General features: G+C 33.0%; 1 protein-coding gene across 1 annotated transcript; it reads left to right on the top strand.

Moving 5' to 3' along the window:
- The first annotated feature begins 2,757 nt into the window (after positions 1 to 2,757).
- On the top strand, positions 2,758 to 8,786 carry LOC109212802. The gene is made up of 3 exons (XM_019376483.1): positions 2,758 to 4,990; positions 7,973 to 8,064; positions 8,646 to 8,786. The coding sequence occupies exons 1-3, from the start codon at positions 2,758 to 2,760 to the stop codon at positions 8,784 to 8,786; spliced, it is 2,466 nt and encodes an 821-aa protein (XP_019232028.1).
- Positions 8,787 to 13,788: the final 5,002 nt, after the last annotated feature.

Genomic DNA, 13,788 nt, shown 5'->3' with positions numbered 1-13,788 from the left:
TTGTGTCTTTGTCAAAGCTAAATTTTCACTCTTTGAACCCTAAAATCCATCACCAAAAGTTCTCCGGTAACACAATGACATTTGCAGTGCTTATTGGTTTGAATAGTTCTTCTCTTTTCCCCTGGTTTAACCCTAGATCTATTTCCCCTCTAATATTCTCCACTGTTGCTGGATTTCGATTGTTTTCTCCAGGATTCAGGTAAATTAGAATTTGTGTCTTTGTCAAAGCTAAATTTTCACTCTTTGGACCCTAAAACGAACATAAAATTGGGAAGAAAAAAATCCAATTTTTGGTTTCGTGTTTCTACAATTTCTCTTTGTTCCTTCTCCATCATGTTATCGAAGCAAAAATTCAGTTTTTATAGAGGCAGTTCAGTTTTTATAGAGGCACAAAATGAGGATATAACACCTGAGATCATCTTTCAACTTTTGTTTCCAATTGTCGCTTTGCATTTGAAAGTCTTTTCTGCTATTGCAATTGTTAACTTTACATGAAGAAGTAAAATCTTGTTTACCACATATAGTTGTCTTTAATTCTATCCCTACAGTTGCTAGGTAATTACTTGGTTAAAACAACTATTTCTTTTAATCTACGATGTTATGTCTATTATGCCGATTTTGATCAACGCTTTCAAATCGATTAAAAGCTACGACAGAATAGTTAATCTATCTTGAGCATGCTGAGTAGCTATGTTAGCAGATACTGTGTTGCTGCTTTGATATGATGAAAACAGGAGAACCAAATTTTTGTTGCTGCTATTTAAGATATTAACTGTGAAATTCATTATTTCTCCAAATCATGTTGCCCGCTACATTTGGGATCAAGTTTTTCGGCTGCCTTGGGTTGATATATTTGCTCTGTCATATTTTTTTGGATAGAAGAACATTGCAAATAGAGTGATATAGTAGTATTCCTANTAGGGCAAGGTCGGCTGATAAAAGAGAACTAAATTTACTGGAGCGCCGAACGACATACCTTCATTCTAGAAAGCAGAATCCAACCAGTGATTCCACTGAAGTATCAGCTTGCTACCAATTTAATAGAGAATTAGCGAAGCAGAGAGCTGCACTAACAGGAGCCTCATCTTCTACCTTGAGAACAGGTTCTACCTTGAGAACAGGTTTGCGCGCTGACATTTTGTTATCCTTGAATAAACTATGTGATTCACATGTTTTGTATGCTCATAACTTCCTCTTATGTTTTAGTATAAATGTGTTCACAGTTAATGATTCCACTTTTTCTGATAATGGGAAAGATGTACATGATCGTTCTCCCGTTTTTGAAGTTGGTAAGTGCGAAAGTATAGTGTTCAAAGTCGTGCAATCTTTCAAGACTCAAATTTATATGATAATTCGTTTTTTCTTAGGGTCTACATCAGGAACGTGTAGTGAACAATATAATATTACCATGCGTAACGCTACAAGCAAAGGTTCGTTTCCATCTAGCTTTAATGTCATTTCAGTCATTTCTTTTTCAGGACTGACCTTTTTCCATTCTGGTAAATCTAAAATATATAGGTCGTACATCTAAAAAAATGTGTCTCTGGAACACTAATGACTTGCCCAATAGTCCTTATATACTGAAAACTGTGCCGAATTGCAAATTTTGTAGAGCCAAAAGATTTCAATATGAATCACCGGGATTTTGTTGTGATAATGGATCAGTGAAATTGATTCACTATGGACTACCTGCTAAATTGCTAAATCTTTATTTAGGAAACTCTGAGGAGTCCAAACATTTTCGTACTTATGTTAGATTGTATAACAATATGTTTGCATTTACTTCTCTTGGAGTGAATTATGATAGAGATTTAGCAAGAAGAAATTGTGGTATTTATACGTTTAGAGTTCAAGGGAAAATGTATCATTTCATAAATGACCTCCTGCCTTCAAGTCAAGCAGCAAAAAATCTACAGTTATATTTCTATGATACTGATAATGAACTAGCAAATCGGATGGCATTCTCTGACAAGCTTAATGAATCGGTTATCAGGACTTTGATGGACACATTAAAAGTTAATCCATACTCTATCTTTTTGAAATCTTTAACAGATATTCCAGAATTATCAAACTTCTACATTGCGCTTAAGTCCGACTCTGGTTTAGATCAAAGAACATATAACTTACCGACATCATCTGAAGTAGCAGCAATATGGATAGAAGATGAAAGTAGTTCCAATATTTCTCTACCACATATTCGAATTTATACACATAGTAGTAAAAGCCAATTGGTAAATTACTACTATGGTTGTTATGATCCATTGCAGTATCCATTACTATTTCCTTATGGACAAACGGATGGCATTGTGGTATTAAAAAAATTATTCGAACGAATAATACTATTAGCCATGGAACTTATTGTGAAAATGAACAGCTACCAAGTGTAGAAAACATGTGTTCAGTCGACATGCTACTTGACATGGAAGCAGAACTTCTGGAAAAAAAGAAAAGAAAAAGAAATACTGTGTCATGCCGTGAGTATTATTGTTACAAGCTTCAAATGAGGGACGATGAAGAAAATGGGGTTTTACATGCCGGAAGAGTATTCCAACAATACTCAGTTGACGAATTCATCAAGCTTGAGACTCAAAGGTTAGATTTCTATTCATTTAATCAAGATTTATTTAGAATTGATGCGTTAGCGGGGATTCTTGATGTTCTAAGACACGGAGAGAGAGAGAGCCATGCAACATTGGCAGACAAAGTTTTCTTCCTGCAAGTTTTATAGGAGGTCCTAGGGATATGCGCCGACGATATATGGACGCTATTGCGTTGGTGCAAAATTTTGGGAAACCTGATATATTTTTGACAATGACATGTAATCCATCTTGGCCAGAAATAGAAAAACATTTATTGGTAACAGATGAGGTACAAAATAGGCCCGATTTAGTTAGTCGTGTGTTTAGAGCAAAGGTAGAAGAGATGAAAACAGATATTCTAAAGAGTAATATATTTGGAAAAGTTGTTGCTTTTATGTACACTATTGAATTTCAAAAGCGTGGTCTTCCACATGCTCATTTTCTTATCATACTCAAAGACGAATATAAATTGTTAACTCCGGAAGCTTATGATAGAGTTGTTTGTGCTGAAATACCCGATTCTGATAAGAATGATTACCTGTTTTCAGTTGTTACTAAACATATGATGCACGGACCTTGTGGTAGTTTAAATCCTAAATGTCCTTGTATGAAGAACCGAGAATACTGTAAGTTCAAATATCCAAAAGATTTTGCTGATCATACATCAAAAGGAAAAAATGGATACCCAATTTACAAAAGGCGAAATAACGGTAAACGTGTAAATATTAGAGGACAATTTCTTGACAATTCGTGGGTGGTTCCTTACAATCCATATCTACTGAGCAAATTTAACTGTCATATTAATGTTGAAGTTTGTTCTGATATTAAAGTTGTCAAATACCTTTATAAATATATCTGCAAGGGACATGATAAAATTGCCTTTTTCGTACATGCTGATGATCCAAATATTGAAATAGATGAAATCAAAGAGTATCAATCTGCTAGATGGGTATCTCCACCAGAGGCAACTTGGCGTTTATTTGGTTTTCCCATTAGCGAAATGACTCCATCTGTTTATCATCTTCAGCTACATCTTGAAGGACAACAATTTGTCTCTTTTAAAGCCACACAGACCATAAATGCAATTATAAATAATCCCATGATTAGAAAAACAATGTTGACGGAATTCTTTTTGATGAACAGAGAAAATAAAGATGCCAAGAAACTAAATTTACTCTATAAAGAATTTCCAGAATATTTTGTATGGTCCAAACAATATAAAATGTGGACACGTCGACAACAGGGCACTGTTATTGGACGTATTGTGACATCTCATCCAACAGAGGGGGAAAGATATTATCTTAGATTATTATTAATGAATATTAGAGGACCAAAATCATACCAACATTTGCTAACTGTTAATGGAATATGTTGTAGTACATTTAGAGAAGCCGCAGAAAAACAAGGATTATTACAATGTGATAATAACTTGGTTGACTGTATGTCAGAAGCTGTAAGATATCAAATGCCTTATAGTCTAAGACGTTTATTTGCTACACTTTTGGTATATTGTAATCCTGCTAACCCAAAAGAACTTTGGAACCGATTTGAAGATTCTATGTCTGAAGACTTCAAGATTTTGCCACATTTGAATGAGAAACAAATTCGCCGTATGGCTTTAGATCATATTAACAACATTTTGCATTCAATGGGTCGTGATATAAATGAATTTGCACTTGTACCAGAAAGAATTGTAGCTTCATCTGCTGCTAGGGAGGCTCAAGATTCTCATTTTGAAAGAAATATAATTGTTAGAGAAGAAGATTTATTACTAGAAACAAAATTGAACAATGAACAGCGAAAAGCATATGATGTAATCCTTGATAGAATATTTACGAATAAATCTGGAGCTTTTTTTATCGATGGTCCCGGAGGAACAGGCAAAACTTTTTTGTATCGTGCATTATTGGCTGCTGTACGATCAAAAGGATTCGTAGCTTTAGCAACAGCAACCTCTGGTGTTGCAGCTTCGATTCTTCCCGGAGGACGGACTGCTCACTCCCGTTTTAAATTTCCTATTAATATTGATGAACAATTCTTCTGTAATATTAGTAAGCAGAGTTCGCTTGCATCATTGATACGAGATGCCAAACTAATTGTGTGGGATGAAGTATCAATGGCCAAAAAACAATTGATAGAAGCTTTAGATTTACTACTGAAAGATCTAATGGATACAAAGACACTCTTTGGTGGAAAAGTTGTCGTTTTTGGCGGTGATTTTAGACAAACTCTTCCAGTTGTTCGGAGCGGAAAAAAAGAGGATTTCATACGAGAAAGTTTATTGTATTATGAAATCTGGAACCAATTTGTAAAATTGCGATTATCAGTAAATATGCGAGCAAGAACAGATCCTGCTTTTTGCGAATATTTGATGCGAATAGGGAGCGGAAAAGAAAAAACAAATTGCCAAGGTAAGATTGAAATTCCTGATTGTTTCATTATTCCTTTTATAAGTGAAAAAGAATCGTTGAATCTTTTATTTAGAATAATTTATCCAGATTTATATACATCTGCTTGTGATATGTCTTCTACAACTTCTCGTGTCATTTTGACAACAAAAAATGATTTCGTTGACGAAATTAATGATATGCTAATAAGTCAATTTTTAGGTGAATCTAGGACATATGTAGCGTTTGACGAAACTATTGAAACTACCGACCAAAGTCAATATGAAGATTTCTTGCATACTTTACACCCAGCTAGCTTGCCTCTGTATAAATTAACTGTGAAAAAGAATTGTCCCGTTATTTTACTGCGTAATTTAAATCCGTGTGAAGGTTTATGTAATGGTACACGACTTATATGTTGTAATTTCGAAAGACATGTGATAAGTGCTAAAATTGCAAGTGGTGACTTGAAAAACACACATGTATTTATTCCCAGAATACCTTTGTTGTCTTCACAAGATGAAAACCTGCCTATTCCTTTCAAAAGAACACAATTTCCTATTAGATTATGTTTTGCTATGACAATAAATAAAGCTCAAGGTCAGACGTTAGATTTTGTTGGAATTTATTTACGAGAGCCTGTTTTTTCCCACGGTCAGCTTTATGTTGCTTTATCACGAGCAAAAAACTCAAGTTCTGTGAAATTATTGATCCGACCACCAACACCTGATAGCAACGATGATCATACAACATACAATGTAGTATATGATGAAATCATTCAAGCGTCTCTCTTGTGAATTAACAGTAACACTATGAGCAATCACTTATTTGAGATTTGATGTACATCTGACTGATATCCTACAAAAAATTGATCCTCAGCATCTACAAATTGGATTGATATCACATAGATGTTAACTGAGGTGTCTCTGCATCTTGAATCCTTGCTTCACTAAAGATCCTAAAGATGGAATACTACTTGAATATTGCACTAACTATCCGGTAAGTAATTTTTTTCTTGAATATACATCTAATACTTGAAACCTTGCTTTGATTAATAATTTTGCGTGTGCATCTATATGTTTACATGTTTGCCTATTTCTGGACAGATTCCAATAGTATACCAAATAAAATTCTTCTTCTTCTTTAGCTGTTGAAAATATGATATCTCCTTATCTTCTCCAGAATGAATGAAAGAGCTTGGCTTAGTTTCTGCAATGGAGATCTAAAATGAATTCGTTCAATATCAACTTACTTCAGATAATATTCCACAAAACTACTTGATGATTCCAAGGTAAGTTTCTCTTAAATAGTTTTAACATGTTATTTGACGAAATTTTCTAAATTGTTTGAGTTCTTTAGAAATGAATGACATCTTAATATTTTCATTTTACCTTTTCAGTTTCCCTTAACTGTATAATTTCTTTTGCTGAATACTTCTGTAGATCCTGAAGACATATTTGAAAAAAGAACTGTTATTCTCGCAGCTTCTTGCCATTATTGGTTGCAATAATTCTGCTAGCTTTAGGTTTGGGCGTCATTCAGTGTAGACATAAAAGAACAGAGAGTTCAATGCTAAAAAAGATAAAATAAAATATACTATTTTTGGTACTTGGCAACCATAACCAGATAATCAAATAGTATTGTTCTCTAATTGTTTAGTTTTCTTATCAACTTTATGGTCTAAATTCTCTACTTGTATAAACATATTGCAGGAAAATTGGCCCACAACCATAACAAAGATCATAACAGTTCATTGCTTGGTCTGCTTTCTACTTTGTCACAACCATTTATAATTCTTGATCTGGGTGCAGAGCCTCAAGAAGTCAGACGTTTAGCATGCCAAATAGTAAGTACTTCTGTGATAAATTCAAGGCTTTTTACTAGACTTAAAGTATGTGCATGCATAAACTAAATTTAAGATATTATATCTTATTATTTTTTCAGTTTCTACCCAATTGAAACCTTTTCTGTATGAAAGATTATTTTTCCTGAAAAATATGGCTAACTATGTATAGATACTCCTCTAGATTTCCAACTTAGTAACTTTCATCTTTGCTGGCATCTATAGTTAACTATGATGTTATGTTCTATCCATGATTTGTTGTTCAGTTAGGTGACAAATACTTTGCTGCTATTAACAACAATGAGATAATGCTCTGTGCATTCTAAGATCCAGAATCTATTTCAACAAGGAGACTGATCTTTTAACAAGGTTTAGATAGTTCGCTGCCTTAACAAATTGTTCCACATTTTTTGCGTAAATAGTTGTAAGTAGTGTGTGCCTATGTTTGTGAAGGCAATTAATATTAATTTTTGGATATTGGAGCAGCCTCTAAATGTTTTGCAACAACATATTATACTTGAATGCATGTACATTTTCAAAAGTTTACAACGTTTACCGCATGATGTTTTCCTTTATACTACTGATGTCAACGCTTACTCTTTAATAAAAGATTTACACAAATATCATTTACATAATTTTAATTTTAGTTCAGTTATAAAAGTGTGTGGCCATGTTTAACAATTCACTGCCACTAAAATATTGATAAAAACATTTTTTTTTCTTAAATGAAATATTTATTATCGAACATCACTAAACACTTTAAAGTTTATCTTATATAAACTACGTCATTGAGGGCGGGCTATACATGGGCGACAACCAGCTAGACTACATTAGAAGTCCAAATTAACAAATGAGACAAGCGGTCATTTTTCCTTCAGATTTAGTTACCTCAGTTTGTTATTTGTATAATATTTGTGTTTGTCAAAGCTACATTTTCAGACAGAAGCTAAAAGCTAAAGAGCTTCAACGCATCTTATGATAACTTATGATAGAGTCAAGCTATGATGGAGTCAAGGTAATGTCCAATAGATTGCCTTTATCTCAGGTTTGTTGAGAAAGTAAATTAATTTCTTAAATTATCTTACGACCAAGTTTGCTAGCTATGATTATAATCATATTTATCTGTCTAATATAAATATTTGTTGAATTTCTTCACTATTCAGATAAACAACAAGGTTTAGGTGGACTCATTTGGTCATTTTTGTGCAATATTGGTAACATCGTCTTCTGCCAACTACACTTTCAATCTGTCAAGGTAAGTATATGAGTTCAAAAAAATTCTCACACTGCTACGTTCACGATATGGATAACTGTTCAATATGTTCTAATATGCTATTACTAAATGCTCCACCCTCAGATTGCAGTTATATTAAGCTGCCTTTGTTTAATATGCCTACTCAATTGTGAGATGCTGCTACTCACTCTATGCAATATACTTTTAAGGGCCATGAGACAACTTAACTACCAGATAGACGAGCGTGTGAGCTCTAAGGTTTTTTATATTCGGTGGAAGGCAGGTTGAAACTCTGCCGCAAGCAAGTGAAAGTTGGATAACAAAGGCTAAAGTGTGCATGTACTGAGATTTGAAAAAAAGAGCCAGTTGTAACAACCTGATTACCTGGTAGTCAACGACAATGTATTGATGCTCTTCTCTCAGGGCTCAAAACAGCTATGTCAATAGTGGCAAGAGAAAGATTCATTACTCAGGTCCGATGCTTAACCTTCTTTGCCTTTCTAATACAAACTTATATTCTTTCATTAATTTTACTCTATCTATTTTTTGGTTTCTTACAGGCTTATTCTTGATTTTTGATTTTCTCTGTTTTCCTCTTGTAGATCACCACTTTTCTGATAGCAATAGCAGAACGGAGAATTGAAATTGAAGAGCTTCAGTATACGTTGCAGCTGAAAATGACTATGGAATCCTTAACAAATACTAACTCACCATCGGGAACAGTAAAGATTCAAATTTTATGAAGTGCATCAGTGAGCTGTCATTTCGTCTATATCAAGAACAAGTATATGCGAGCTGATAATGGCAATCCCAATTTATAGTTATTTGTAGACCTTTGTCTTTTTACTTAGCTTATTAACCAAAAACTCATGTGATTTCAGTTCGTTTTATGATGTTTCCCTCTTCCACTGACCTTCAACAACAAAAAAATTCCAACAACCGAACTTCTTATGGTTGAAATCTTACGGTATGTGCTTGAATTTGTTCAGGATGTTCTTCAGCTCATTTTGTCGCTGTTGCAAAAAAAATACTAGCTAACATGTGAAGATGGTTTATTATGTTGAAAGCAGAGGTTTTTCTATGTGGGTCAAGTGAATTTTCGTTTACTTCTTTACTGTGGTACAATATTTTAGTCATTGCCACAACTTCGTTATCAATCATTTACAAATTCAGACAACTTGCACAAACAAAATTGTGAACACATTTTTTGTTCAAAATTGATCTAATTGGTCCAAACCAAATCTTAATTTAATATCCATCATTCTAATACCTATCACAATAATTCTCGATAATTAAATTCAATCCAAAACTTCAAAGACCAATAGACGTGCGTCTATTGTGTTTTTAAAATTCCTTCAAACAAACCATTCCAAACTAATAACAAATATGCAACGAATATTTAATTTTTTACAACTCAAATGAAAAAGTAAAAAGGAGAAGTAAAGTCTAGCATATGATGTATATTTATTTAACTTCTAAAATACGATACTCATATAATGTTCGCACATGGAATGCAAATAACGTACATTGGCCTCTCAACTGGAAAAAAAATGGATATAAAGTGGATAAGTGCACCATTTTGTAACAAGTTACAAGGACTTTAGTTTAGATGCTTGTCAATCGATAGATCCTATCCCTGCAACTGACCACTGTTGGGATCAGTATAACTTCTTGGTTTCTGTCAGAGCAACATATTTTATTTTTTGAGTACTGCTGAAGGGTTAAATCACTTTTGGGTTTACAATTATACTTCTGCGAAAATGAAGTAGCAAGCATAATTGCTCAAAAAATTGATACTTTAGCTCTAAACTGCCCCGTGCAACTTCTTTTGAATCTACTGCTTCAAATAATCATAGAGGATATATGAAAACTTTAAGGTTATACCTAGTAAGAAAATATAACAGAAAATTCCGAGCACACAAGATTCTTATGTGTCCTTAAGGAATTTAATCTCCTCACTGTTGCCCAAGATTACAGATTAATTCCTTCCAAAATAGAACGGAATAACTATTCTGCGATAGTGGCACTTCAAATCACAGAACTTCAGCGAACTCAACAAACGAAGCAAATCACACTTGACACTTATTTTTATTTGGAAAAATAATACAACAATGTAGAAGAGAGAGAAGAAATTTTCAGATTTTTCATGTATAAAAATGAGGCTAAGTCTCTAAATTTATTATGAAGAGGTGCAATCCAAGAGGTGCCTCTTCTATTTCCCATTCACACCCTTCAAAAAAACCCAACAATCTGTATGGTCACGATTTCAAATCTGACCATTCGAACACCGATTCCGATTTCGAAGCCGCGCGAGCGGCGACAGCGCGAGACTTGTTTTCTTCTCAATTCTTTAAAAGTTAGAGGAAGTGTTTCTATATATAATCACAATAATCTTCATCTTCCTATTCAATGAGGCACAAAATTTCTTTTGCAAAAAAAAAACCAATTCAAAATTATTATTTCCCTCTATTACTTTTCCCTCCATTTCCTTCACCTATCAAACAAAACTCAATAGATTCATCGTCAGCTAGAAGAGAAGGACCTTTTAATTTGTTGGAGTTTTCCCTATAATTAAAGGTCTTAAATATCCTAGTTTGTCTTTTGTAATATTTGCTTGTTGATGCAACATTTTCAAAGGCAAATCAAATACTGTAGCTAAAGCTTATGATTGCAAAAACAGAAAGAAAAAGTAAAAGCAAAGTTTGTTAATGTTGGACTACTTCTTTTTACCGAAAAGAATATAATTCGTCCCAAAAAAACAATGATATAACAATGGTAATCCCAATTTCGAACATAATATTTTCAATTTTTTAAAAATATATTTTAAATATTTAGAAGCTACAAAATTACTATAAATTATAATAATTAACAATAAAAGATATTCAAAAAACCTATAAAAAGTCGCAATAAAAAAATAACTCATTTGACTTTCGAAATTTGAATTGTAGTATTTTTTTTTCTGGACAAAAGAAAATATATTTAACTGTCGCTATCTCAAGTCTCGAATTTATAGCAGAGAGCACTTGGGTAAAGTGTGTAATAATTAGTAGTATGATGCTTACTCATGAGGAAAAGCTGAGGAAAAAAGTTGTAATGTTTGGAATCTTGAAATGATGTAAAAAGAGTGCCTTGTTGAGCTGGAAATTTGGTGACGTGGTAACATCAATTGATCAATCTACCTCATACACCACACAAGGAGAAATATAGTAGTATTTGCTATGATGTATTTGGGGTAAAAAATGAGGATTTTTCTTTAGATATATTTTTTGTCGGGGTCGTTTGGTAGAAGGTATTAGTTGTGTGCATTATTAATTCCTTGTTTGCTATATTTTTTCAATCTACATTTTATTTGGTATTATCCTATGTAGTGGGGTTGGCATGATTACCACTAAGGGGGTTCAAAAAAGGAATGGCAATAGAACCAATTATCTTACAAAGGTGTTGAACCTCCTTGACTACTAAGCTATGGTTTTGGGCTATGTTATGGGGATTCAAAACATAATATATAGAGGTAAAAAATAGATTTTGCCTTATATATTAATATATATATATTAATATATATATATATATATATATATATATATATATATGTTCGGGTGAACACCCTTCCGCCCCCTAAATTCGCCCCTGATCCTATGTATAACTAATACATAGCAATTATGGTATTAGCAATGTAAATATTTTTAATACTTGCATAAATATGATTAAAGATATAATTGCCCCTCAAATCCTATTCCAAATACTTTCCGCCATTTTGGAGAATATTTCCGTAAACAACAAATATTCTAAGAATTATGCAATGTTTTAATACATCAAACCAAACAGTGGATAAGAAATAATCCAAGCATAACTAATGTTAGCATAACTAATCCCAACATTAATGATACCAACATTAATAATACACTCTATTCAATATTATTCTTATACCTCCCACCAAACGACCACTTAAATCTATGCATGTGAATTTTGATAGATCGATACATCTCTGTTTATACTTAAGTGGACAATTAGCAACTACACAAGAATACTGCATGAGAAAGTACTTAATTTGAAACATGGCCTTTATTCTCAATATAATTTGGGCACTAGTGTGACAATTATGTTATGATGGTAAATTTAACGTTCAATAAGTTTTTTTTCTTTTTCGAGTCCATGTTACATTTTCACATGCTTATGAGTTGGGGCAAACGGGCGGGGGTCGAAAATGGATAATGCAAACGGATAAAATACCTAACTCATATTTTAATAACTGATAAAAAATGGGTTAATATGTGGATAATATGAATATCTATATTATTCATGGCTTCTTGAATATGATCGAATTCCTAGTCTCCTAAATTTGAGTAACCCTCAATTTGAAATATAAAAGTTAAACCCATTGGTTATCCATTTTTAAGTGGATAATATGGATCTTATTCATATTTGACTCATTTTTACAAAAATAATTATCCAAACATATTTATCAGTTGATAATATAGATGTATAACTGTTCTTTTTATCCATTTTGCTACCACTAATTATGAGTAATAATTGCAACATCCAACTTATATTTGCCCCACCCCTACCCTACCCCACCCCACCCCACAACAAGAGAAATTGATATTTGAAAGTAATGCTGTATGGTGGGCCGGGCCCGGGCCTAAATGGGCTAAACGGGCTTGGGCTTAGCGGTCCCGGGCTCTGGCGGTCCCGGGCTTCGTGGGCTCAACGGGTAGGACCAGCCCGTGACGGGCCTAAGCCCATATGGTCCTGGGCTAAATGGGCCGGGCTCGTGGGCTTAGCAGGCTTAATGGGCTTTTTTTATTTCCGGGCTTTTTTTTTAATTTTTTTTATTTAAGGCAATTTCTTGTAAACCATATGTGTATGTATATATATAAATTGCTCTTATGCATGGCTATATAAATATATGTAGTATATATAATATAGAAATCTAATTATTAAAGTGTTTGACGAAAATGTAAAATAACAAATCAATAGTAAAACTAAATTGGCATGCATAATAAATTAATAACAAAGTACAACATGAAGCATAAATACGTCTAATAATTTTAAAATAACACAAATTGTTGAAAAATCTTAAAGACGAATTTGCGGATAAATGCCCTCAACACAATACTTTATATGCCTCCTTAAAATGCCTGTGGTACAGCCTGAATGAAAATTTAAGACTCTTCCACAGTTCTTGCACTTTAATATTTGGCCTTCTTCATTTTCTTCAAGCACTTCATAGTATTGCGAAACAAATAAGCGCACTCTTTCCGAACGAGGCATGATTTAACTTGAAAATTGAGATTGAGACTTGAAGTCTTGAAAATTGGAGATTGAGAGATTGAGAGAAATTTATATTGAGAAATGAGTATTGAGTATTGAAATGAAGAAGAGTGAGGGGGGTACTTATAGTGTTAGAGAAGGTTAGTTTTGTAAATTGGAAAAAAAACGGTTATTTGTGCAATTAATATGACCGTTGGTGGTCATTGGGGGTGGGGCCCTCATTTTGAAAAATCTTGTTTTGTAGTATATATAGTACTACTTCTTCATGTAAATATAATATATATAGTATACTAGTATAGTATACTATATATAGTATACTATATATAGTATGTTATGTATATATATTCCCTTATATATTTTCTTGTAGTATATATTGTATGTTATGTATATATATTCCCTTATATATTTTCTTGTAGTATATATTGTATGTTATGTATATATATTATAGCTTATAAATAATTGCAAGTTAAAGAC

The sequence above is a fragment of the Nicotiana attenuata genome, unplaced genomic scaffold (assembly GCF_001879085.1).
Source record: "Nicotiana attenuata strain UT unplaced genomic scaffold, NIATTr2, whole genome shotgun sequence".
In the NCBI taxonomy this organism is placed as follows: Eukaryota; Viridiplantae; Streptophyta; class Magnoliopsida; order Solanales; family Solanaceae; genus Nicotiana; species Nicotiana attenuata.
Note: the sequence above shows the minus strand (reverse complement) of the source record. Positions and strands in the feature narration are given on the sequence as shown.